The sequence below is a fragment of the Gallinula chloropus genome (genome assembly GCF_964237585.1).
Source record: "Gallinula chloropus genome assembly, chromosome: 1".
In the NCBI taxonomy this organism is placed as follows: domain Eukaryota; kingdom Metazoa; phylum Chordata; class Aves; order Gruiformes; family Rallidae; genus Gallinula; species Gallinula chloropus.
The window spans coordinates 79,642,470-79,669,811 of NC_140085.1; the positions used below are offsets into that span (position 1 = coordinate 79,642,470).

A 27,342-nucleotide genomic window follows, 5' to 3' on the forward strand; every position below is an offset into this window, starting at 1 on the left:
TGTTCAAAGAGAAAGGCACAGCATTAAACTGTGGAGTGCCCTGCTCTGCAATGAGCCCTGTTTGTAACTGCTGAGAGGTTATTTTTAATTTTCAATTGTAACTTGAGTTTGTTTGAGTTGATTGTATCTTATAGCCAGTTAACAAAACTGATCAGCAGTAGGGGAGCATTTTTTAGAATTTAATTCCATTGTTGTGGATGGTAAAAATCTATTCATCTATTATGTATTTGAAACAATGATGAATACTAGAAATACAGTTTCAAACAAAGCACAAGATATCAATTATATACTAGAGCATAGTCATTTGTTTCTGTGGCAAGAGATTGTTTAACCTACTGTAGGAAAACAGACTAAATATAGTGTCCTTGTTTATTTTAAAACAATGGCACTAATCTAAGTTGTTATCATACATCTTGCAAGCAGGGTGCCAAAAAAGATTACCAGTTCTAGAGGTCTATGTAGCTCAACCGCCTTCTTCTGTAGTTTCTTTTTTGTTTGTTTCTTTTTGGCACTTAAACCACTGTGTGCTGAATAGGTAGTTCTACAGCAACATCATGTTATGGTGTGGTGGTGTTATTTTGCTTAGATGTTTTGCAGGTTGTTGGAAGAGACACTTTTTATCTGTGTTTTTATTTGCTTGAATGTGTCATTGAACACTAGCCTGATCTTTGCTTTGCAGAAACTATGAAGCACACAATAAAGCACAGACTAAGAAATATGCCAAATGCAAGTATGAATTTATGGCAAGAAACAACAGTGAGCTTTCTGTCATGAAGGAAGAGATTGTAGAGGTAATTTTTTTTTTTTTTTTTTTTCTTTCAGAGTACACAAGTTGCCAGTACTACTTAAAGCCTAGAGTACCTTTCCTGTGGACAGTGTGACTGTCTTTTATTGCTTCAATGTGTTTAATTTATCTCCCTTAATATGGATAGTTCAGTTAATTTGTTTGGCATTGTAGACAAGATAAATGGAGATTCTGCACTAACATGATGCTGCAGAGATCCATGCTACAAGTATATTTGTGTGTTTCTTCCATTTGCTCTGCTGGTGCTTTTAAAAGCCTCATTTAGTAACATTTAAATAATATGCTCTAGCAAACACTATCTGTGTATGTACAGAGCATAGTGAAAGATAATCCTTTCCTGGAAGAGTTTGTACCCCAAAGCTAGGTACATTTGGAAAGGATGGAGCAGCACAGAGAGAAAATGCCATGTATGAGATTGCATGGCACGTAGTCAGAACTCAGACTTCTCCTGACCATCCTTCTCCAGTCCCCTCTTACTTGGAAGTGTTCTCTCTCCAAATTTGTGCTCTCCTAGAAGGATGCATTTTTTCTTGCATTATTAGCAATTACTTATTCCTTTTGTCAGCAGCACATAGGCAGCAGAGATGCCGCTCTCTCTGTGCAGACACTTGATTTTCATTCCGCTGTCTTGTCTAGCACGTGTCTGAGTTTACAGAGGTAAATATTCCATACCCTTTCCTCAGAGCCATGTTTTGAAAAGTGCAAGTGCAACCATGTAGAATTAATGATGGTGATTATCAAGGAAGCCTACAGGCATTTCTTAGGGACATCTGTGTAAGATCTCTTGGCAGTCACAGAACTTGGCAAAGTTAGGGGTTTATTTTGAAATGATGCACAGTGTAAGTACTGGCAGGAGGAAAGTCAGAAAAATGTGTAATTAATGTACCAAATTATTTCAGATTCTGGATGACAGAAAGCAGTGGTGGAAGGTTCAGAATAAAAGTGGCAGCACAGGCTTTGTGCCAAACAACATCCTGGACCCTCTGAGGAATCATGAAGGTGGTCTAGGGTGGTCAGAGCCTGCGTATACCCGTACCATCCAGGTATCGTCCGCTCCTCAGGAGCAAAACTTGCTTTTGATGTGTGCATGTGTGTGTGTGGAAGAGGTATTGATTCACAGCAAGGCTGAAATATTTGCATGTTCCACTGATATGTCAAAAGATTTATGCTTCTGGTACAGGCAGGGGCTGATTTCTGTATTGCATGGAGTCTAAAGTGAGAATAAAGTTGGAGGAGATACAGCAAAATGTTTTCCTTTGAGGGTTGTTTTTTTTTCCCCTGCTTATTTGCTTAGAGGTGGTAATTTTGATCCTAATGGCTGTGTATGCATTTATTTTAATCACAAATATCCTTTGTGGATTGATAGCTGTTGATGCCAAAGAAGGAGTTTGAATTATTTAAGGTAGGGTAATTTTTGTTTCTCCTAGGAGAGTGAACACTAGCTTTTCTTTTTATTTTCTGTCTTTGTGTGTGACTATCTTAGTCTTGAATTTATTTAATTATTGTCATTTTGGAGTTATGAAAAAATAGGCATCTTAGCTTTTGAATTAACAAAGCAGGTATTTTTCAATTACTGTGCCTGTGCATCAGCAGCACTTTATTCCCCGACCTTATTTTGGATTTCTTTCTTTCATGTTGTGGTGTGGAATTATGATTTTTGTTGTTGTTTCTTTTATATGTTGAATTCAATTAGAGAGTAAAATATTTTCAAAAAAAATAATCATCTTATAACAGTACAATTGTCCACTCAAGTAAAGATATACAGGATGAAATTGTAATGTGTATTTTTAGACAAAATTTAAGTGGGCTGGAGGGTCATAAAATCAGAGACTGTATTTTCTAAGACTCATTTCCTCTCTTTTATTTCTAATTATTTTGAAAGGTTAGGCAAACAAGTTTGGATTAAGCAGAAATTCCCAGCCTGCCTCTTAATCAGACCTTTTTTTTTCTTAGGCCAAATGCAAACCAAACTTCTGTGGAAACTTGAACTTTAATTTAATCTAATACTCATTCTTTGTGCCATTCGTTCTTCAGCTGATGACTGAAAACCAAGAAATGCCATAACACTGACTCTGCTGCAGAGTCACCTGAAAGTCCCAGCCAAAGGTGTCACTGTGCCATGTTGTCTGTGCACAACTGTTGTGAAAGCTGCAGCTTTTTGCAGTGTTTCCAGTTTTGCCACAGATGTGGAAAATCTCTTGAGAAACAGGTCCTGTGCTATTTCTGGCACAATAATGTGGTAGACCTGCCCCAAGCTCGGTGGGCGTGAATCAGACCCTTTCTGAGGTTTTTTTGCTTTCCATAATTGTTTGCCTATAGTGTGTGAGCTCATTCTAAATATATTACAGTTTTTGCCTGTCTGTGAAATGAAGCATGAGTCTGGAGTGCTTTTCAAACTGTGATTTAAAGATCTGACTTTCCTTCCTTCCAGTGCATGTGATTTTGTGTGTTTGGAGTTTGCTGAGAAATCCTGAGCAGACGAAGTACAGTTTTGAGTAGAGGTTCTTATGCTGCTCTTTGTAATGCACAGCAGGTCTCGAAGTTTTCTGTTTGAAATAATGATGTGACATGGGAAATAATAAAATAATCATTTTCACAAAGCATTCTCCATGGAAAATTCACTATGAAAATTAGGGCCAGAGATCAACATTTAAGATAATTTGTTTTTCTACCTTCTGGCAGGTTGTTCTCTGCAGCTTTATCATATTCAAATGTGATCTTGAAATACTGTGGAAATTATTTAAGAATACAATGAATTACATAGGATAATGGGAGTCTTTACCAAGACTCGTCAGTAATGTTCTTCTTAACTTTATGGTGATTATTATAATTTTAGCACTCCTGAGCATGTTCATTTGTCTCTTCCCCTGTGATAGATACACGGTTCATTTGGGATCTGGTTGCATAACCCTATTTATTTTCATAACAGCGCTATGAGACATTGCTGCTATTTCGGAGAGAAACGAGGCATTGAAGGGATGACTGCCTTGCCCAAGGTCAAGCAGGAGAACTTGTGGGTAGAGCAGGAAATTGAAGCAATTCCTATCTGTGCCTTTGCCAGACCCTGACATGAGCAGGCTCAGTGCCTGGTACTGTGCAGCCTTTGCTGGTCTCCTAAATGGCCTTTGGTTTTCGAAAGGCTGCTTTCAAAGCTTGCTGGTCGACTTCCAGCCGCAGATGTTAGGTACAAGGCTAGCGTGTTTCTTTATGAACTGGTGGTCTTCAAAGCACACTTGACCAAAGAGTGTTTCCAGATTATTAGGGAGGATTAAGGATGCCATTGATAGAGATTTTTTTTTTTTTCCCCCATTAAATTGTTCTACAGATGGACACCCTTTGTCTGGGAGATGGATGCCTCCTTATCACTATTATCAGGACATGATCAGGCTGAGAGAGTTGGGGTTGTTCAGCCTGGAAAAGAGGAGGCTCTGAGGAAATCTTATATCAGCCTTCCAGTACCTGAAGGGGCCTACAAGAAAGCTGGGGAGGGACTTTTTAGAAGGGCATGTAGTGATAGAACGAGGGGAATGGTTTTAAATTGGAAGGGGGTAGATTTAGATTGGATATTAGGAAGAAAATTTTCATTCTGTGGGTGGTGAGGCACTGGCACAGGTTGCCCAAGGAGGTGGTGGATGCCCCCTCCCTGGAGGTGTTCAGGGCCAGGTTGGATGGGGCCTTGGGCAGCCTGGTCTAGTGAGAAGTGGCAGGGGGTTTGGAACTTGATGATCCTAAAGGTCTTCCTTCCAGCATTACCCATTCTATGATTATTCTTAGAGCTTCAAAGTTTATTATACTTTTCCTCTGTTCCTTCTCCTAGCAACCTCTGAGTCCACATGCTAGATTAGATCCTGATTTTTCTCCCAGTCCCTTTCAGGATCCAAGTCTCAGTTGCTTGAAAGCACTTAATTGTCTGAAATGATACTTAAAGGAATATTGCGAGTGATATCCTAGTTATTTCATCTTTGTGAGGCTGCATGATTGTCATTCTTCTTGTCAGTTGAATTAGTTCCAGGAATAATGTATTTTTGCTTGTTTGGTACTTTTGTACACTTAGAAGAGCACTTTTCTGATTGCTTATGTTTTCCATTAATGTTATTATCAATTACCAGTTTCCTGTAGTGTTGTTCCTTTACTCTGCCTTTTCATTGTGAACCCACCATTGTACTTCACCATCCAACTACGTATAAACTTAAGCAGTTTCCCAAGCACTCCGATTTCTTCCTTTGTACAACTGTTGCTGGTGAATCTAGAAAATAATTAATAGAAATATTTCCTATCTACTGTCCATTTAATTAAAATGCTTTTGGAAGAGAAATTTGAGGAACATAATTGGGATAGAGGTGTGTATCTTGGACGTATTAATTGATCTCATGACAGCTATCAGTGATGTGTATGAAGTCCTGAGATATAGAGAATAAATGTTAAGCCAAATGCAGTCCTCTTGTCTTATGAAACACACACAGTTTTCCACAGAAGTTTGACAGTATATCTAAGAGGTATGTTTGTAGTGTGGAAACACCAAGACAAAAAAGTCTCCACCTCACTTAGGAAAAGTGTCCTTTCCATGTCTTGGTGATCTACCATCCAAACCTTTTTATCAAGTCTCTTTGTTTAGCACCTTACTGAAAATATCTCTATGGGAAGGAAGTTGTTTCCCTTCAAGCACAGCATTTCTGCTCTGAGGTAGTGTCATAGTATCCTACTCATCTTTTGCCAACTGGTATCTTTCCTACAGATCATTAAGTGTTTAATAATGAAGAGATGCGGTTGCCAGGTGTTCATGTCACAGTGGCCAAAGAGATGTCATATTTTTTGATCAAGAGCTAGTATCTTTTATCTCATGTCATATCAAACGCTCTTTAAAGTTGTCATCAGACCAGAGTTTTTGATGGCTTAAAAAACCCAGTTAATTCCCATCCTGTCCAATTCAACATTGAATCAATCCCAAATTATAGGATGCCGCTTACAATAAGAAAACGTACTGAATAGTTGTAAAATAAAAAAAAAATGGATTAATGATAGGATTTAATAGTTTCCATCTATGTTTTTGATGTTTTTTGGTGTGGTTTTTTTTAATGGGGACTAATCCTAGCTAATACCAATAAAAACACAAATTCCTTACACCCAACAAAGAGTTACTTGGGTGACTTATAATGAGATCTTAATACTCATCTGTTTGTCTCTGCATAACAGCTGAAGAGCCCACCAAAGACACTCTGACAGAAGACCTCACCTGAAATTTGCCTATCCGGTCTTAGGTGCTTCAGTGTCCCTCTTGGGTATAGGCAAGTGGTTGGTTCTCTCTTAAAATGAGTTTCAAGAAAACATCCAAACCGCAGTGCTGTTGACAAAACTAAGGCTGAGTGCTCTACAGCCCCCTTGGTGAATTTCTGTCACTGTACAAACAGGAATTCGATGCTAAAATGTTCAGAAAGAGAGTAAACTGGAAGCCCTCTGTCTGTGTAAGCCTAATGAGAGCATTTCCCAGCAGCATTTCCCTAGTTATGGCTGCATCCACTGCCTCTTTAATGCCAAGTCTGTATTTGCCGTAGTTTGAATACACATATTCCCTGGTTTTGAAGCCAAAATGTGTTTGAAAATAAGTTGTTCCAACTTTTCTTATAATGGTTGAGAACTAGGGTTAGTTTTACTCAAACATATTATTTTGCTTATGTTAAAAATAGATCAGATCATACTGCATCTCAGTTTTTTATTAGGTGCAGGTTGTAGTGTGTTGAAGAAAGACTGGTGGGACCTCTTTTTTTTTTCTTCCCTGTAAAAACAAAGATTTATTTCTTTTCCTGCAGAATATAAGAAAAAAAAAAAAAAGAAACCTAGTTCCAGCATGCTTTTCTGATCTATCCAGATATGTACATCATCACTGTTCCAAATTTAAAGGATTTCTTCCAGTTTATGTGAGTTGAGGATAGCAAATTTATTCTTAAAAGGAAGAATAAAAAGAAAACCACTCAGAATTGTTTGTTGTTCTGGTGGCTGTCAGCAAATTAGTGAGTACACATCTGTCGGCAGCGACCTTTACCTCATTTTCTAAGCTAGCTAATATTCCATAAACTAAAGTAAATGTTTCTTTCTTAATGCCTGTCGTGACTTAATTCTTGTTCTCCAGTTGCAATTATTCTCTACATTCACCTTATACTGTTTGATCCCCCGTCAGGTTTTTGGTTTTTATTAAACCTCTTTCTCAGCTTCTGTTTGGGTGGGTGCTTTGAAAAGAGCTCATTGCTGTACGGTGTCACATACGTACGTGTTTTGTCACCAACAGTCCATTCCTTATTCAAAAGAATGAAATGAGAATCACTCCCTGTGTGAGTTGCTTAGTGAGTAAGAAGAGGTAATTATTAGCACTCATGTGCCTTTGTTTTAAATTGCTAATGTGTGTGAAATTTCAGGAGTGATGTGTGAGACAGTTACTTTCCCTTTCTAACAATACTATTTTATGTGATTTACTCCATTTTCCTCACAGCAATTGCTGGGAGAGCTTTCAGAGGTAACAAAATTACTCTTCTGATACTGAACCTCAAAAATTACTCTTTTAGACTATGTAGCTACCAAATTCTGTAGTGCATGCTTGTTTTGTTCGTAGCAATGAATAGAAGTGATGGGATGAATGTGTGGATGTCCTCAAAAGATCTGGAGTTTTGTTTTGTTCTTTTTTAAAAAAGTAGTAAAAAAAGAAATGCTAAATGTTATTAGAATGCATAATTGGCTTTTGGTCACTGTTCAACAAAATGTGAAGTGTATTTCAATGTGTTTTCATCTGTAAATTTAGAATTTGAGTGATGCTTCCAGTTTAGTTTTTATTTTCACGCCAGAGAGTCCTTTTGATGAGGCTTGTGATTGCAGTACAGTGTGTTTCTCATCCATGGAGAGCTCCCTGTAGTGTTCAGCTACCGCTTTTTCTGGATTGTGGTTGTGGTGATGTGTAGTTGATGCCTTGGTTTGTGATGAACCCTCTCTGCCATAAAAAGACCCTGCTGCTTCTTTGCACGTTGTTTAAGGTCAGGGCACACATCAGGGTACATTGTGGGGATAACACTTCAGCAATTTGAATCTGTGAACAAGACTGAAAAACAAAATCTGAATGTCATTAGAACATTTAAATATCTGTGAAATTCTTACTTTTATTAACAAGATTTTGGATATGCTGTGGTACATCTAGATGTCATAAATTATAGTATACTTACTCTATACCCAGTGAGGCACTCTCTTTCCACAAAAGGGCAGGTTTCTTAAACATACATTATTCTGCCTGTTCTGTCTTACAATATGCATTTCAATTTTCTTGCATTCAACATTGTAAAAAGCATTTGTTGCCTTAACATTGTAGTAGTAGTATGCAGAAAAATCAATGCTTTTTAATCTCCCCACAATGCACTGCATGATATGAACACAAAATAATCGAGATGAATGCCTTCAAGTACCTAAATGCTACGGCAGAAATAACCCACAAGGTTTAGTGGGGTTTTAGAGGTTTATTGTAAGACTGGATGTTTGCTTCAGTAGCTGACTACTGCAATTTAAGTGAAAAATTATCTAAGGGAAACAGAAGACCTTTTCCTAGGCTTAACTGGCTGGCCACAGAAAATGATGGGATAAATTTTCTGCTGAGCTGTAATGGTCCCGGTTTGCATTCACTGCAAAACGCCTTGTCTATCAGTTAGACTTACCTGGAGATTCCTGCATAAGGGCAGTTGCTGACATTTAATGAAAGTTTGATAGTTGTCAGGGCAGCGATGTGCTGCTCAGATTCTAACATATATGGCTCCTACAAACATTTCCCTTCTTGATCTGCTATAAGCCCCATGACTCCAAAGAAATAGGGAAAGGCATTTCAGGAAGGAGCACTGAATCTGAGGAATGTACTTGTCTATTTTCATACCAAAGTAAGGAGACTTCTCATAACTAAGAAATGAGGCATCCCTATTTGAGCAAACAAACTTTAATATCAAGCTTTCAAGCTGTGTTAGTCTACAACTGTGGAGAGGGAGCACTGTTAAAACAGTGAGCTGTGGTGTTTGAACTGTTTGAAAGAAAAGGGAATCACAGGCTGCTTATGAGCTCCTGGGCTCCTGGGTCTGTCATTGGGATTGCTTTGGGGATACGTATGCCTCTTCCTGTAATGAGTGCTGGTCTAAAGGCAAAGGAGGAGACAAGAAATTACTCCTCAAATTGTTCTTGAGGCACTTATCAGTTGGTTATTATCAGCAAGAAAAACCCAACAAAACCAACAGTCCTATTCCAAGAATTGTGGAGTTTGTGTTTTGGGGATTTTATAACTAAGTTCTTGCATTTAGGTGGCATGTAGTGATCATGCAAATAGTTGAAATGGCAAAACTGAATGGGTAGGAGGAGCAGGGACCTGTCAAGTGGTATCTGTAGATCAAGAAACTGAGTTATTCCAACCTCGGTGACATCTGTGAGTTAAACTATTACTAAGTGCTTAGTTGTGGCTGGACGTGGGTTTTTAAACTATTTTTTACATAACATCTCTGAAATATATATTCTTATACTGATAAGCTCCAACAATTCAAAAATGTTGGAAGCTGTTCAAAAGTGCCAGGTAATTTGTAATTTGTAGTTTGGAATTTAAAAATTTCACGAATAGGAATCATCTGTTTGGAACAAAGAAATGTGTTTCAGTTTAATTTTATGTCTGACAGAGAAGGAAACTAATGCCAAATGTTGGTGCAAAATGAAGTTTTTAGAAATTTTGGAACTATACGTGGCAAGTGAGATGTCTTTGCACTATAAATGAAATCAGTTGGTACAAAGCATCCCGACATTTTCTGCAGAAACCTGACTTTGTCTGATGCCTGGTCCAAGTTTCTCTCTCAAACTGAGTCTCTTGGCATTTTTCAGAAACAAAGGACGGACTACATTGCAAAACAACCTGATCCAGTTCCTGCTACTCCTTCACCACCTCCAACACCCGCTCCTGTCCCCGTGGCTGTCCCCCTCCCTCCTAGCACACCAGCACCGATACCGGTCCCGGTGCCCAAAGCGCCAGCGACCATCAGCCGCCAAAGCAGCACCTCCAGCGACAGTGGCGGCAGCGTTGCGCGAGATACCCAGAAGCAGAAGCAAGTTCCTGTGGATCGTAAGTTTGTCTAAGCAGCAAGATAAAAAAGTATTTCTCCTATTCCTTTGCGTTCTGCTTAATCCTTAGCTTCCTTAAAGCCTTGTGTTTCAGGTAAATGTTTATGAATTATTTGCCCCTATGTTTATAATGCACATTTTCTCTGTTCTAACCCTTGGTGATGGTGAGTAAGGGACAAAAATGCTTCTGCACTTACCTAGTCCTAAATCCTCTCCTTTTCTGACTGTCCAGGATCTTTGGTCCCTTTTTTTCACTACCATAAATGCCCATTCTGGTACTCTGGCTAATGTATGTTCATCACCTGAATCAACTGCTGCATTACAACAGAAATTGCTTTTAAAATCAGTTTGGCTGGTTTTACGCTTCTGTCCATGGTCATCCATATTTCCAAGGCATTTGCACCATTCTAAAATCTATCCAAGGCTTGCAGAAAGACTTCTCAGTCTGGCTGATGCATTAGTACCATGTTGTGTTGGTGTTGGAGGAGACTTGTCTTATAATCAGGTCCCCTTAGCTACAGAAACACATGCCACTGAGCCAACTTCTGTCCCCTTCATTTTCTATAGCTTTTACAGTAATAGTTGATAAAATAATGAGGTTTTTGCAGTTCAGGTGTTGACAGCTTTTCCCATATTCTGCTTCCCTGCCTTATCAGAAAATCCCACTTCCTACTGAGGTAGAAACTGGCACTGCATATAATCCCTTTTGCAGAAGGTCGCTTTTTCCGCCCCTGCCTCTGGCCCTAGTGGATGGGAAGCCTGCCTGCTTGGATAACCACACTTGGCAGGTGGAGCCACCTTTGACATTGCCTGCTGGTAGAGAAGCTCTTGCCTAAGCTCTGAAATCAGGAAGGCTTTGGGACCTTTTTAATATTTTCACATAACAGACTAGCTGGCTCAAAATTAGAAATGGAGAAGAGCCTGGCAAGAGGAACAGGCTTCGCTGCCATTTCCCAAAGAAAAACAGTAGGTCCAGCTTCTGCCTTTTCCCTGTTTTGGGCAACTTGTTACTTCAATAAAGCCAGAAACCCAAGCAGTTACAAAAGATGTGGAAATTGAGGCTGAATTTCACACACAAGCATGTACAAAAAAATACCATTTTATTACCACGTAAGAAGGACTTCGCATGCTGTAGCCATTGTGTTTCCTTGAATCCACGATGGCCTTCCCTATCCATTACAGATGGAAAACATGAAGACCCTGCTGGCTTCAGGTGCAGGGCATGGGCTGTGAAGGGTTGCTCTAGACCAGGCGGTTACAAGACATCTCTTGCCCTCTCAAGCCTCTCCTGAGGTCCCTGGGCCACACATGAGAGTTCCTGTGCCTTCCCAGGAGCTGTGGCTCAAGCCCAGTTAATGGGCTCTTAAGTACCTCACAGCTCTCGCAGAATATCTGCCTCTGCTAAGGTAATGGGGAGCCCTGCCCAAGTACCCACCTGAACCCTGTAGAGGACACACAGTGTAGCACCGTCACCACCTCAAGGGTATCGTATTTATTTATGATAATACATCTAAAACCAGTAAGAACCTGTTATCTAACAGATAAATATTTATCTTTTGGTATAGTCTGGGTCTAGATAAAATGTAAGTCTTTCAAAATCTGTCTAAATAGAAGAAAGATAGTGTTTTCTCTCTCTCTTACTGTTTGGGAGAATAACTGGTGCATGCTTTGATAGTATTGCCTAAAGGCTTTATTTGTATATCCCAACTTAGACCTTCACATATCACTGTGCACAGGTCATTTTGGCTTCTGATGCCACTCTGGGGGGAGTGGGAAAAGGCCACACAATAGGGCCTGAATGCCTCAAATATCTTAATAGAGATATTATGTCCACTTTTAACCTGGGGCTGTTTTATTAAAATAAAAATGAAAATGGCTAAACCAAAGATATTTGGGGGTGGGGGGATGGGGTGTGCTTAAGAAAACCGTAATCCTAAAAGTGCATCTAAGGCTTATTTTTATTTCTCTAAGTGGCTAGAGATGTTGATCCTTGGAGAGGTTTTGGGAGAAGATAAACGTAGAGAAAGAAATGTTTTTCTATCTTTCTTTTTTTTCATATTGAAGTTGTTTCATTTTCTCCGTTGCTATCAGTGTAATAAAAGGAACAGCTTTTGCCATCTGAGTCCATCAGGGAAGGTGCTGTAGTTATTGTTGGTGTATCAACATGAGAAAGTTGGTTAAAGATGAGATGACTAAAAATATCTTGTCAAGGAAGTCCTGAGAATTTTTGAGAATACTTGAAGTTGTGGGTCAAAGTATTGTAATTCCAGAGTTGCTGCATGTAGAGTTTAACTGTGCTAAATCAGTATCTTCTCAGTGCTTAAAGAGGTGTTTGCACCCGTTTTGAATTCTACCCATTTGTGTGAAATTATCCATAGAACCTTTTATATGCTTTTTAAAGCAAATTTCAGTCTCATCATAATTTTTTTTGAAATGCATGAAAAGCATTTCAGTTGGTTGCCTCCTGATGACCAGAAGCTGAACTACATGCTTCAGTCAAATGAGTTCTGTGGCACAGCAAATTTGCATGCTTTTGTGTAAAATAAATAATAAAAAAGCAGTCTTGCCCAATTCTTCTGTCTCTGCTGAGAGCAACTACTATTTTTTTCCCCTCCCTTTTTTGAATGCAAATTGTGCCATTGTTTCTGCTCACCAGTCACTCCAGGCTTGGAGCAAATTCAAATTTCTTTAAAACTCCTTCAAAAATTTCATTACTAATAATAGCTTATTACATATAAAGTGATGTGTGTCAGCCACAGTGAAATATTTTTGCCTACATTTATTTGCACTAAAAAGTTGAGGTTTTAGTGGAAAAATGTTTGTGGAAAGTGCTGCCTTTCTACAGTGTAAGAAAGTTTACGTTCTTCCTCAACATTTTTGCTTTCCTTTTTAAAACATCATCATTCTATTTGAAGAAACACAGACTATGACAATTGGAAAAAACACAACCCCATGCCCATTTTCTTTAACACTTTGGTTGCTGTCTGATCTACACCTCTGTTGCAGCATCAAGCTCATGTCCTCATTCTGGCATCTCTGTAGAACTTTTGGCATTTTTAAAAATTTTGGTTTTGCTTTGCAAAGAGGGGAGTGGGAATGTTAAAATCTTCCCTGGTGAAAGGAGAATAATTCAGTCAGGTCTAACGAATGAATCTTTAAAGAAAAACAAACAAAAAAAAAGGATTTCAGGTGGAGTATAAGAATTCACCTGGCTTCGATAAAGCAACCTTGAGGATAACTCCTGTGGGGCATCTGTCTTTCTAGGCAGGAAATCTCAGATGGAGGAGGTTCAGGATGAACTTGTTCACCGGCTCACCATCGGCCGGAGCGCTGCCCAGAGGAAGTTCCACGTGCCCCGGCCAAACATCCCAGTAGTTAACATCACTTACGACTCTTCGCCTGAGGATGTGAAAGCGTGGCTGGAGTCCAAAGGTTTCAACCCTGTGTAAGTCTGAGGGCAAATGTAAGAAAACATGTTAACATTATTTTCCTGTTGGTAATAAGGACTTTTTAAATCATGCAGCCTTCTGAAAATCAAGATACATCAAGTGCACCCTTGGAAAACATATTTTTTACGTATATACACATAAATATTTATGTACATAAGTGTCTGTAATACATCATTATATCTCAATGTGATCTATAATCTATAGCAATATAGATATATTTGTGGGGGGGTGGAAATATATATTAGCCTCCATCACAAATTACTTATAATGAATTGACTTCAAAAGTCCTGGTGCATAAAGTTTTGCCTTGATGTAGTAGCCCTACCTGAGACAACCTGGGATGGAGACAACCTACTTCTCCCCCTTGGCTGGTGTATTTTTGCTTACTACTTTTTTTCTCTTGGTGTGACTCCAGGACTGTCAACAGCCTTGGTGTGCTGACGGGTGCTCAGCTTTTCTCCCTCAATAAAGAGGAACTGAGGACTGTTTGCCCAGAAGGGTCTAGAGTCTACATCCAAATTACGGTACAGAAATCTGCCTTGGAGGTATGTATAACCCTTTTTGCAGACCTAATGCTGGGCTGCTGATTTTGAACCTATAGAAGTAACTAGCTCTTGCTGGTTTTGCCTCAGTTCCCATCACATCGCTAAGCATTGTTTGTACCTGTGTTATTTGGTATATAGGCATTGAAATGGCTTCTGTCAAAACACCAGGAGGGATCTTCTAAAGGGCTCTGCAAAGCCTTAGAAAAAGTGCACTGTAGTACTCAAGCTTAAGGCATTGCGTGCTGTAGTCAGGCTGCAAGAAGACAAAATGAGCCAAAAGGAGCTTTGGGGAAAACAGTAAGAGATAGTAAAATGCCCTGTCTCTTGCTTCTTGCTCAGCCTGGTACCTAGACAGACAGATACTCCTGGTACTTTTGCTGGTGAGGAGTTAGTTTGCTTTGCCTTTGTAGAGGAGGTTTGATGAGTTAGGTGTGAGAAAGTGATAGAGTGAACTCGCTGTTGAATCTGGGGTCAAACGCTGGGGCAGCTGTATTGGTGCCTTCCTAAGTGGAGGGAGAACACCTTTGACACTGTGCCAGTGGAATTACTAAGCTGAGGATAAAAGAATTGTATTTCTGTATTCATTGCTTATTTTTCGTGGCAGATGTAATTACAGTAGTGTTGTTCCTTAAACACCTTAAAAGCTTGTATAGGGTCCTGCTAGGGAGAATGCTTACCAATTTTAAGCCAGGTGCATCTACTTCTTGGCAAGTGGAGAAACATACTTGATACTGTCTAGGAGTGAGCCTAACTCAATTGAGAAGCTCTATTCTTCACATCCTTTTTAAAAGAAAACATTGAGGAAGTTTAAAATGTGTTTCAGTCCTATCATGAAGCTGGGACTGTTGGCTTAAATGATTTTCCTTTAACTGCTTTAACTACCAGGCATATTTTTAACGACAAGTTGACGGTGAAGCATATTTTACAGTTTATCAATGTGGATCAGAGAGCTTTGCTTCTAACATTGTTAAAATTACTTTATTCCTTTCTTCAAGACCAGTTTTCCTATGAGAGGAAGGGAGAAATACTTCACTTGAGACATGTATGTCAGTACAATCCAGAGCAATCCCATCATTTCCTAGCAATGTGTATTCTTCAACTTTTCTGGAGTGTCAGCAATCTTACTTCAGTTTCGTAAGGCTTCTGTGTACTGAGCTGGAAGAGCCTTTGTGGAAGAAGTTGGTTTGAACAGCAGAGAAGCACTGGATTGCAAAAGTTTGTCCTCTTCCTCTGTCCTGTGATTCTGCTAGCGTTAGGTCTTAGTCTGCAGGAAACAGAGCAGTCAGAACTTGTCTAGGAAATGTTCTACAAGTGCCCATAAAGAGGCATGGAGATTTTAACAAGGTCATTGGATTTTCTTAGTGAAAAGGTAGTTGCAATACTTATTTCTGTCTCAGTTATTTGAGGTTTAACTGATGACTTTCAGAATTTCTGCAATTTCTGATTGCTTTTTGCCTGTTATTTGCTGAATTACCCAAAAACATTAAATGGCATCTTCCTTTTTGTCAGTGTAACATTTCAGGGTTTAGGAAAGCTGTCCTTCTTTAAGAGAAGATACAGGAATGAGTATCACAGCCAAAATGCCTACATGTGACCTAGCAAAGATGAGCTCCATGTTCCACCAGGGCCACAGTCTTACTGCTCAAACTAGAAACACTTCTAAGAACAGAAGCATTTAAGCACATGCGTACTAGTTACTGGTGTCAGGCCTGTTTTACAACTGAATGCTTTTTATAAGCAATCACTGGGTTATGGGTTTGACCGCTGTAATTGTCCTGTGTGATTAATCAGTGACAAATTCTCCTGAAGTCCTCTGACATCCTTTGCATAGTGCTTGTGGTGCTGCAGTAAGTGACCTGGAATTGTTATGTACAAACAGCAGTCGTAGCCAGATACAGAGCAAACCCACATGCTGGCTGCCGAGCATTGCACATCTCCCTCCATGCCTCCTCTTTATTTCTTACTTCTACTCACAATCTTCCGCAAGTGTTTCTGGATTCATACCATTTCTGCAAGCCAGTGAAAGGCTTACCTCCCAGATTTGGGGCTGCATTCCCGAATAGAGAGAACAATATCTTCACCTTTATCCAGCTACAATCTTCTTTCTAGTGTTGCTTTACCTCAGATATTCAGTATTTTGGAACTGGAATTCCAGTTGATGTTGGAATTCAGTAGTTTTACCCTTATGAGGGGGAAAAAAACCCAAACATGTACCGTAATTTCAATTGTTATACTTTATTTTCATGGAAACTCCATTCAGCCCTGAATCACACCAGAGTTTAAATAATCCAAGGAAGCAAGATTTTAAATGGAGTCTTCCAGTCCCTGTTCAACAGCTTTCTGGGCCTGGCCAAGCAAAAGCAGAAAGATGAGACTGCATGAGACCAGTGTGTCAGATGGCAGAGAACTGGCGACAGCCAGGGCAAAACACCTTCTTTTTGCTAAAGGAAATGGTGGTGGCAAGCAGCAGCGTCTCGGGAGGAGGCAGGATATACCACACTCTTTGTATTCATTAGGGTACTACCCCTGGGGAGCTTATTCCGGGGTTTCTCCAGAGAGCTGAAGTTCACCTTGTATACCAAGGATGGTGCATTATATCAGCTTGGTTGGCCATCAGTATGGATTTACCCCTTCATTGCAAAGTGAATATATTAATAGGCTCCATAATTATGAGTTTTTATGTGTCCATTTCTTTAGCTTTTGTTGAGCATTTCAAGCTCTGGTGTTTCAAAAGTGCTACAGAAGGTACATGTAGAGAGACAGTATCCTGAGCACCACCTTTGTCATATCCATAAGAGAACATTTCAGGTCAACATTCTCATTGTCTTCGTACTCTGTCAGTGGGAAGCGTGGGCACGCACCTCTCTAAAACTGGAAATCATTTCTCTCTAATAAATATATCAAATTGGCTGGAACAATTACCTGAGCTTTGACACCATTGATACCTCATGGTCTGGTTAGAGATGAGGGTGGGTAATGCCAAGGTCTAGTAGCCCAATCTGTTCCAAAAAATTATATTCCCAAGGACAGCTTCTGAGAAGGATGTGCATCTTGTGCTATGCCACATGATGTATTGCAGCTGGTTTAGCTCAGCAGTGTTTCAAGCTCATCAGTCATGTTGTTGTTGATGTTATCAGGAAGGTAAACTGTTTCACCCTTGGCTGCTCAGTCAAGGAAAATATTTGCACATGCCCTCTGATAAAGCATGTTGTGGTGTATCTGCTGATGGTTTTTATGCATGGCTGAGTAACAGGTAACTGCTACAACTTTCTCTGTATTTGAAACCAAGTAGGCAAGGACGAGAGGAGTTACGACAAATACAAGTTCTCCCTCACCTTCAGAGAGTCAGTTATAAGACCTTGCTTTGCCCTTCCACTTTGGGAGGAGAGATGGATGGTAATTTACCTAGCAGAAGCACATCAGATAATGCACTGTAATGGCCATAATGGGATAAATCGAAATTAAATTTTATGTAGTGGGATAAATTTTCAGAATTTGGAACCAACTTAAGGATTATTTTTCCCTTAACAGTCCTGAAATTTGTTTTGCAAATTTCAAAACCAGTTTTTGTTTACTTTTTTCGGAGGCTATTTTGGAAGATAGTTTGGGAGCATGGAAAGCTATGTCATAGCTGCTGATGTGTTATTTGGTTATGGTTCTCACTTCATAATCCTTTAGTCTCATTCAAAGTCATGCCCGCTTCGGGAAGTTCTGCTCTAGTGGAGATGTGTCCTGGCCTTGCTAATAACTTCATTTACGTGGTTGAAGCAATCTGCAGCTAGCTTGGCAGAGCTGGTTTTCACCCTGAAGGATGGAACTAGGCCCTGTTCTTGTAGGACTGCACGTGGCTAATAGAGAAGCATGATTTAGTCCTTGCTACTGTGTTCCCAGTTGGAAGCCCGTGACTCTGAACAGTGAATGCACGATGGTGTGTTGTGTAATGTGGGGAGCTATGATGAAGCATCTCAATCCTTATTTAAGCCTTGACTGCCCGCATGAATTTCACGTTTACATAAATCTAAACCCAGGCAGGGTTACTTTAACTTGGAAATATGATTGCTGTGATGATATCCAACTACTCAAAAATGGAATCCTAACAAACTCGCTGGGCTTTAACATTGCTTTTAATGAGGCTGTATTTCACCAGCACTTCCAGGGGCTTGCGTGAGAATTAAAGCTGCTCAACAGTGGCAGGAGTCAAGTGTACACTTTTAATAGTCTGCAGGTTCTTTTCTGGTCCAGGTTTAAGGATAGTGTAAAACCTTCCCTGTTCCAAACGTTATTTAATTTGATTCTTAGTGTGCTTTCAGTTCTGGAGCTGCAGGGTGAGTGTAACTAGTTCAAACATCTATCTTAATAAAGTGCTGACACAGTATCTTCATCATGTGTCAAAACTACAAGTAAACTCTTCTTTTTTTTCTTGTTTCTAGGCTAACAGTGGTAGTTCAGAACTGCAAGAAATTATGAGAAGACGACAAGAAAAAATCAGCGCAGCTGCCACAGATTCAGGCGTGGAGTCTTTTGATGAAGGAAGCAGCCACTGAAATGTCTTTCCTCTTTTCTTTAATTCCATTGTCCATAACATTATACCATCCAGCTTTGCTTTAGGCAGCAGTGCAGGGGAATGTCTTATAATATTGTAGACATAACTAGCCACCGTAAACAAAATGTACAGTAACCTCCACAGAAGTACCTACTGCTGGCTTCTCACCATGACAAACGAACATGACTAATTCAGCAGAGGCTCCTGGCAGGTGAAAATACTGACACATGATTCATTTACACTCAAAAATGAGTCCTTGCTTTATGGAGTTAACCAATCCAGGACAGATACAGTGGAACACAACTTTGTGATTCATCCAAGGGAAGCTGGGCCAGCAATAAAAAAGCATTTGCAGCCTTCAGTAGTAGTAAGACCCTGAATCCCATTTCTCGCCGTAGTTTGCAGTTCTCTTGGCTCAGTCTGTCTTGTCAGGCGTTTGGCTGCGGGATGTGTAGTTAAGTCATTGATGACAGCAGAGGGGAAGCGTTTAGCAACCAAACCGCAGCCCTGACGTAGACAGAATCTCTCTTGCATCACTCCCAAGATGTTTTATTACTAATGATGCTGTTTATAGAAAAATTAATACTCTCTGCATTGATTTTATCAATACTGCACTCGTGATGAACTATAATATTGCACAAGAAAGAATAACTAGAAAATAGTAACACGACTCAGCTCAAAGAGGTGATCAGCTCTGCTGTAGGCAGCCATGAAACAATTCACAGTGCTTTTTCTTTTTTTTTTTAAATATATTTCCATTTTTTTGTTTCTAACTTAACCCATCAAAAGACCAGTGTATAACCTTAGACTTCTTTGTGTGTTGATCCCAGATGTCAGGTTTTTTTCCTTATGTAAAAAGTTATTCTTCCTTTATAAATGTAATCTTTTGGAAAAGTGGATTCCTGGAGGCAAAAGGGGAAGAAAAGGAAACATCCCTTCCAGGAAATACTATTTTTGAAGACGCAACAATTTTTGTCACATAAAAAAACGTTATGTTATTTCACATGGTCGTGTGATTTTATATATAATATATGTATTATATATAATATATAATATCACTTAATTTAGACAAATTTAATCATCTAGTTTGACTAAGTGTCATAGTGCCTTTTTCACATGGATCAGCTTAAAGCCTGCAATAAACGGTATTTCTTGTCTGGTACATAGTTGTATCTTTGTGGCTACACAGACGGTATCAAAATAAGGAAGCGGTCTTGATTTTTGCCCTTAGTTTGCTCTTCCTCTGCATACCAGGGAAAGAAGAATCATATTCATTTTTCATAAAAGAAAAAAGAAATCTTAATAAAGGTGTTTAGTGCCATTTACTGTAAATGTCCTTACAAACGCTGCTTCTGTGTGTTTGTTGCGTGTCTATGTATATTTTTACATTTAACGTATGTCTTTTATGCCTCTGAAAAGTATGTAGGTCCTACACCTGTAATTTAAATGTAGCCTTACCCAGAAATCGCAAATGCCAAACTGAAGCCTCCAACTGCCATAGTGATCACTAAGAAATCCCAGAATCCCAGAATCACAAGGTTGGAAGAGACCTTTGAAGATCATCAAGTCCAACCATTCCCATCCTATGCTAAACCACATCCCTAAGTACCTCATCTACCCTGTTTTTGAACACATCCAGGGAAGGTGACTCAACCCCCTCCCTGGGCAGCCTGTTCCAGGCCCTGACAACTCTTTCAGTAAAAAATTTTTTTCTAATATCCAATCTAAACCTGCCCTGGGGCAGCTTTGTGCCATTTCCCCTCGTCCTATTTCCTGTCACATGGCTGAAGAGACCATCGCCCACCTCTCTACAACCTCCCTTCAGGTAGTTGTAGGTGATGATAAGGTCTCCCCTCAGCCTCCTCTTCTCCAGGCTAAATATCCCCAGCTCCCTCAGCCACCTGTCAAGGCCAGTGGCAGCCAGTTTCTCAGTCAGAATGCTGTGAGAAACCGTGTCAAAGGCTTTACTGAAGTCCAGGTAGACCACATCCACAGCCTTCCCCTTGTCCATTAAGTGGGTCACCTTGTCATAGAAGGTGATCAGGTTAGTTTGGCAGGATCTACCTTTTGTAAACCCATGTTGACTAGGCCTGATCCCCTGGCCATCACGCATGTGCTGCATGATAGCTCACAAGATGACCCTCTCCATGATCTTCCCTGGGACTGAGGTCAGACTGACAGGCCTGTACTTCCCCGGATCCTCCTTCAGGCCGTTCTTATATATGGGGGTAACATCTGCCAGCCTCCAGTCAAGAGGAACTTCCCCAGTCTGCCAGGATTGCTGATAGATGATGGAATGGATTCTTGTCTTGCCTGGTGAAAGAAAGGATTATTGTCCATGACTCTCTCCCTACAGGAAGCATTTGAACCAGCACACCTGCATGGTAACTGCATCCATTCAACCTATACACTCAGCTCTGTGGGGGGAAATTGTCTGTCTCCCTGCCTCTCCTATCATTAAGGGTGAAGGCCGATCCTCTGAAGAGGTATTCTCTGGTTCACATTTAAAGTGCTGTCCTAGGGAACCTGCTTTGGCAGGGGGTTGGACTCAATGATCTCTGGAGGTCCCTTCCAACCCCTACAGTCCTGTGATTCAGTGAGTGTCTCCTCTTACCAACCCCCTCTTGTCAGCAAAGTCCCCTGCGCTGGGTGGAGGAAGTCTGGGGCTACTCCTACATAGGTGTTTAGTTACTTGCAAGTACAGGATTAGAAAACTTTTAAACTGAATCTTGTGTTTCATTATTAGAGTCGCTGTGTTTTCTCATGGGAAGTATGTCTGATTCCATGAAAGGCATCGCGGTGGTTACCCTCACAACACGAGTTGTATTTTGCTCTTTAACTTCGCTGAAAGAGGCTTGATGATTTCTCAGTTAGTTGGTGAAATCTGAGTGGCACTGAGGCAGATATTTCCCATTTTGCTGGAGTTTCCTTGAAGGTTTAAGGCACCGCAGGGAGCTTCACCCCCCTCCTCTACTGTCCTTTTTTAATTCCCAGCTTGTTCAGGGTTATGAAAAATCCAAAGGAGATCTCATTCGGGATTCAATGAAGGAAATTGTTGGGTTGTTTGGGGTTTTTTTCCCGACAATATTCAGTGTGTTAAATGGAAACAGTGGTAAAATGCAGTGTTGTGTTCAAAATGTTTTCTTTAGGATTTGAGCGACGAGGATTTCGGATTTTACACTGACACTTTAGGAGGGTGTGATACGTGAAAAGAGCCTTTGAAAAGGAAACCAAATTGTTCTTACAATGTCAGAAAGTGCCTTATTACATGTATAAAAAGTGGTTTTGATAACATAGGGACTCTATTACTGTTTTTCTGCCATCAAGCCTGCCTTTTTAACTGGATGGAGAGCGAGTTTTAGCAGTGTCATGCTCACTCGGCAGTTTTATGCTTTCTGAGCACATACCTTCTAAATCAGCACAAGGCACTTCCTACTCTTTCAGACTTCTTATTCCCTTGGGAAGCCAGAGGGAGAGAAAACTCCTATGAGACCTCACATTTAATTTGTAAAGAGCACATCTGCCCACTGCTGATGGACAGAAACGTTTCCTCCCCATCGAGCAATTCACATATTAAACGGACCCATCGCAATCTAGAAATGAGCCTTTTATACCTACTTCCACCATACCAAAGCACTGTGCTGTATAAAAGTTGATGGGGTTTGAGGGGCTGGGGAAAAGAGTGCAGAATTCCACATTACTGGTGTGTGTGGAAATCAGTGGTTTCTGGGAAAGTAGATATGCAAGATGGTATTCTGATGTGTGCAGAGCACCCACTGGCTTTGAGTGTATTCATCAGTGTCTGAAGCTCTGACTGTGTCCCTGGAAGTGCTCTGCTGGACAGTAACTCCAGTACTTTACTAATTTAATCAACAGAACAACTTGGAAACCAAATGAAAAACTAGTATCATGCAGATTAAGTCTTTCTAATTAGGAAACTTGTAACTAGCAGATTTTGGGGTTTGTGGGTTTTTTTGTTTGTTTGTTTGTTTTTAATTGTGAGACCTTAAGGCATTTGGGGGTTTTAGGACTTGTACAGGTGCAAGTTATAGCTTGAGTGCCAGACCCTTATTCAAGCAGGTATCCATTGGTACCGATGTTCCTGGGCTGCATCTCATGGATAAGGGGAAGACGCTTGTGAACAGGAATGTTTGCAGACAAGCCATCATTCTACAGTAGACCAGTTTTCCTATTACGTTTTTTTTCCTCACTTGTGAAGTCTCCATAGTGTCTTAACACACAAAACAAGCAGCCCTGAGGATCACAGCTGGTGTAACGAGTATTGGAGAGGTTATTTCTGTGCTCAGCCTTCTACCTTTACATACAATCAGCAGTGTTATGTACGGTGGAATGCCAACAGGAGGGAATTTGTACCTGTGCATCAGGTTCTGTGTTTAAAAATTGCACAAATGTCTTGAATTTTGACAGCTGCCATGGTAGGGTTTAGCTGGGAGGTGCCTGTTGAGCTGCTTTGGGCTCTCCAGTCTCTCTGCAGTTATGTGCTTAGGTCACAACTTTGGCCCTTCCTTTAGTACTTCCTCAGCATCCAGGCCAAAACCAGTATCAGGGTGTTAGTCTGTGCTTATGCTTCTTGAGACCATAGATTGAGAGATGACAAAAGAAGATGGGGGGGGGGCTTCTAGGTGTTTCCTAGGCCCCACTGCTGCCTGTCACAGCAGCAGAAAAGCTCAAGCAGCCTGCTCACATCCATTGCTGTCTCACAAGAATGGACTGAAAGCAACAGCAGTGCCTGCCTGGATGAAACTGCTATGTCCACAGAAGCCCCTCAAACAGTTAGGAGTGCGGGGGTGGGGACAACATGCTGCAGCTAATGATCTGAAGGGGGAAGGAAGGAGGAAAGTGCCACTTTTGGTGCATAAGATTATGACATTGTCTGTTTGACAAGAGGCAACTTTGTCTTTTTTAAGCACAGGGAAAAAAAAAAAACCGCCCTGCAAAATGAAGTAAAGCATAGGCAAGGCTTCTCAACCTGTTTTTAATCCTTGTTTGAGGATGAAAGGAAATGTTTCTGAAGGCCTAAGTACATCAGGGGGCGTTGCACAGGGCAGGTTAGGAGAGACGGTGCTTTCACGAATGGCTCTGAGAACGTCTTAGCTCTTCCACGACACATCTACAGGTTTACTTCTTTGTTCCTCCCACAGCAACATGCACAGCTTGAGGCAACGAGGAGAGAAACCTGCCCTAGATTGGATTCATGGTCATTCACTGTGCAGAGCTGCTTTTATGTGCATCTGGGTCAGTAGATGCTGTAAGAGCAGCAGATCAATATAGAGAATCTACGGTGTCAGCAGGGCTACAGGCATGAAACCTGTAATTCAAAAAAACTATTGCAAAACCTGAAGCTTCAGACAGCTTTATAGTTGTGGTGACTTAAGGGTTTTATTTTGACAGGTGCAGGAAATGGTATCAACACGTAGTGTGAGTCCAAACTAGTGTTCTTTTGGCCTCGCTTGCAAGGAGTGCGGCAAGGTAAAGCCGGAAGCGTGACGTGTCGAGTCAGGCTAAAAGGCTCTGCGTGAGCCTTCTGAAACACAGGGCCTGTCTTCCAGGCTCTGTCATTGCTTTACTTACGTCTTGAACACCAGGAGAGGCGGTTTCCATCGCCATCACGATACATCCAGCTACGCGGGTTTAGCATACAAGATGGGGTAGGTAAAAGTATTTCTCTGAAGGAGTTTGCCTTGTAATTGATTTTGGGAACTAAGTAGCTATTAAAGGAAAAAATAAATATATATACAGCCCTGTTACTGTGCAAATGGAGCAATTTTTTGGCATGCATTCACAGCACCGTCAGTTCAGGCAATGCAGGCTCTATTGTTTGCAACAATGCCGTTTTGGCATCTGTGCAGCAATCATGTACCCTGTCATGTTCAGCCAAGCCTCTGTTGCAGCCAGCTCACACTGAGGTATTTTGTGTGCACAGGAGTGTTTTTAAAATGTAACCCGCTTACTCTGGGCTAAGATACAGCAGAAATGTAGCCTCAGCAGGCAGTGGCCAGCAGGAGGGAGGGGCCAGTAGATTCAAAAGCCAGAACAGTTGTGGGTTGTGGTTTGGTTCCCCCCACACACCCGCTAAGTCTCCAGAGGGATGTGAACGTATTTTCTGAGTAAACACAGCACAATGTTGAAATATATATTTTTTAAAAGGCGTGACGGCAAGGTCTGAATGGTCAAGTGGTCATTTATAATCCTGTCTCTAGTTCAAATCAGGCCAGACAAATATTTTCTGTGCCGGCTGAAATAGCAAGCCCTTGGGTTGAGGCCACTGGTCAAGTGAGAATCATCTACCCCTGAAGGCTTTCTGGTTAGCAGCCTGCTCCCTGTAGGCAGGGCTCCCTGGCCTTTTGCATCCTCCACTCTGAAACAGCATCTCTGCTGTAGGACTGGGCTCAGTGGAACCTGTGGAAACAGATACATGGAGAGAGAGAAGGGGGGGTTGGGCAATTCGTATCACACCCATTTAATAATTGGAGGTAAAGTCCTGTTTCTTCGGTACCCTTCACAAGGACCCGTTTTATTTGGGGGGGGGGGGAAAGGTAAGTGTATGCAGTTCTGCATAACCCGTACGGGACAGCTGGAAGGGACTTTGCCATTGTAGTTGATGTGGTGATGAAGCAGACATTAAAAGCACACACATCTATTAACCTGCTAGTGGGATAAAAGAAAAATATTCAAATACCATCTGAAGGAGGTCATCAGGCTCCTGGAAGTAGCTGAGCTACCAAACTCCACTCGGCTACCCTGACAGGCAATAGCAGATCCCGGGGGTGCGTGAATAAAACAAACCGTGTACAGGTGCATTTGCTGTTTTGCTGCTAGTGACTTCTTCACAGGTAAGCAATCCAGTGTGTTTACTTCAGTTCAAGTTTGCTCTGTTTACATTAAGTACCACTGCTGAAAACTTCCAATGAGGTGACACAAAGCAACAGGTTACAAAAAAATGCCATCAACATCCATTCTGACAGCATCCATGTCACAATACACAATGATGTACCGGAATTATACAAAGACAGAAAAAATATATATATATAGCTAAATATTTTGACTAGAACTGAAACTGACAGCGAAAAAGAAAAGACCCCCCCCCCCAACCCTGACACCCTGAAGCCCCTGCAGGAATCCATACCGACGCTTCGGCAGCCTCGTACCAATAAAGTGACAACTAGCCCTTCACATCCCAAAACCTTGTTTTTCTCACACCGTGAATTCCTGGCTTGGAAAAATAGTTACATCCATTAAAGCACTTTTTTTTTCTTCTTTTCTGTTGTTTCTCTCTTTCCACCCCTCTCCCCTCCCAACCTGAATCAGCCTCATGTTTTTACACAGGGTTAATATTATTAAAAATAATAAACAAGTGAGGGGCATAGGCACCGTAGACTGCTCGGACAGTTAAATGCTATAGTAATGGAGACTAAGATACCCCAGCTTGACACTCAGGCTCTCTTCGATTAAATTAATCTAAAACAAGAGCCTGATGAGTGGCATTACTGGAAAAGTTGGCAGAAAGAGCAATCCCTCTGCTTAATTAGTAGTAGCACAGTCAAGAAACGAAACCGCCCCCATTCTCTTGGTGTCGGCTGCCTGCTTCAGCTTCCAGCTTCATGGTTTGGATTTCTGCTCGTCAGTCCATTCCTCGGGTCTTGTGCTCCCCCCAGACCCCACTTACATCAGTGCTGTAGGAAACAGTTGAATCCATGTACCCAGGAAACCCCCGCCCTCCCTCCCCCCCCCTTTTCTCTTCACAAGCTCCAGATTTCTTCATGTATGTTCATGCCTCGCTATTCACTAATGAGGTATTATTAGATACTAACAATGCCTGCTCTCCTACGGACGTTAGCACAGACCAGTGACACATGAAGAAAGCTCTTCAGTCAACCATTAAAAAAATATTGCACATACTTTAACCTTAAGCCCAACCTGCACAGCCAAAAAAAAAAAAAAAAAAACCAAAACCCAAAAAACCCCCAACCCCATAAAAATAACCAAAAGTACCAAACAAAACCCCAACGCTCTGGAGTTATCACCTATTTTATGCACATATAGTGTCTTTTCCTTCATGTTGTTTAGTTGCATTTGGTCCAGTATTTATTTTTAAAAAAATGTCCAGAAATGAAACAGTTCAAAAGACACCGCAGGCTCGTTAAGGCTTTGTCTCCCCAGTGCTTCAGAAAGGTAAAAGGTTCTTCCACTGTTCGTGTGCTGCAAAGCAGTTCTGGCAGCAGAACAACTGGCCGGTCACACCATCAAATGACCAAAAAAAAAGTCAGAAGCAAGGGAAGATGGGTGTGCTTCATGGTCTCACCTGGAACCAAACAAACAGGTTCAGATTAGATGTTAGGAAAAGATTTTTCACCGAAAGAGCTGTCAGGGCCTGGAACAGGCTGCCCAAGGTGGGGGTTGAGTCACCTTCCCTGGATGTGTTTAATAAAAGGGTAGATCAGGTTCTTAGGGGTATGGTTTAGCATAGGACAGGAATGGTTGGACACAATGATCTTAAAGATCTTTTCCAACCTTATGATTCTGTGAAACAGAAGGCTTTAGAAATACCAAAAAAAGGACATAAATACAGTTCTTGGTGTTTCTCTTTACTGGCCCTCCCCACACAGCCCCTGGGTCTGCAGCCCAGCAGTACGAGCAGCTGGGCTCTGGGACGCAGAGTAGACAGTAAGCTGCCTGGGCGTTAGGAAAAGTAAGGCAAACCAGGAATGATGCATGCAGAGGCTAACAAAGGCACGTGCACAACCCTGCAGAGGTGTACTGGTTCCCACAGCCCCACTCCCCATCTGAGAAGCCAATTTCTGTCGAAAGCAATGATTAAGGTTATGGCTGAGTTATTACTGCCACCTAATGAACTACAGCTCA

At 41.1% G+C, this 27,342-nt stretch overlaps 1 protein-coding gene across 3 annotated transcripts in view; it reads left to right on the forward strand.

Annotated features, from left to right (window-relative positions):
• The window catches only part of EPS8 (EGFR pathway substrate 8, signaling adaptor), a 39,756-nt gene extending 21,171 nt beyond the window's left edge, over nucleotides 1–18,585 (forward strand). The window contains exons 12-18 of one of the 3 annotated variants that reach the window (XM_084261003.1): nucleotides 680–791; nucleotides 1,705–1,848; nucleotides 2,172–2,207; nucleotides 9,686–9,923; nucleotides 13,187–13,367; nucleotides 13,787–13,916; nucleotides 18,347–18,585. In XM_084261003.1, coding sequence (XP_084117129.1) covers nucleotides 680–791; nucleotides 1,705–1,848; nucleotides 2,172–2,207; nucleotides 9,686–9,923; nucleotides 13,187–13,367; nucleotides 13,787–13,916; nucleotides 18,347–18,460 — 955 coding nt within the window. In that variant the 3' untranslated portion in view covers nucleotides 18,461–18,585. Of the gene's footprint in view, nucleotides 1–679; nucleotides 792–1,704; nucleotides 1,849–2,171; nucleotides 2,208–7,289; nucleotides 7,314–9,685; nucleotides 9,924–13,186; nucleotides 13,368–13,786; nucleotides 13,917–18,346 lie in introns of all 3 variants that reach the window. The other 2 variants (XM_084261002.1, XM_084261001.1) reach the window with 2 other exon arrangements.
• Nucleotides 18,586–27,342: the final 8,757 nt, after the last annotated feature.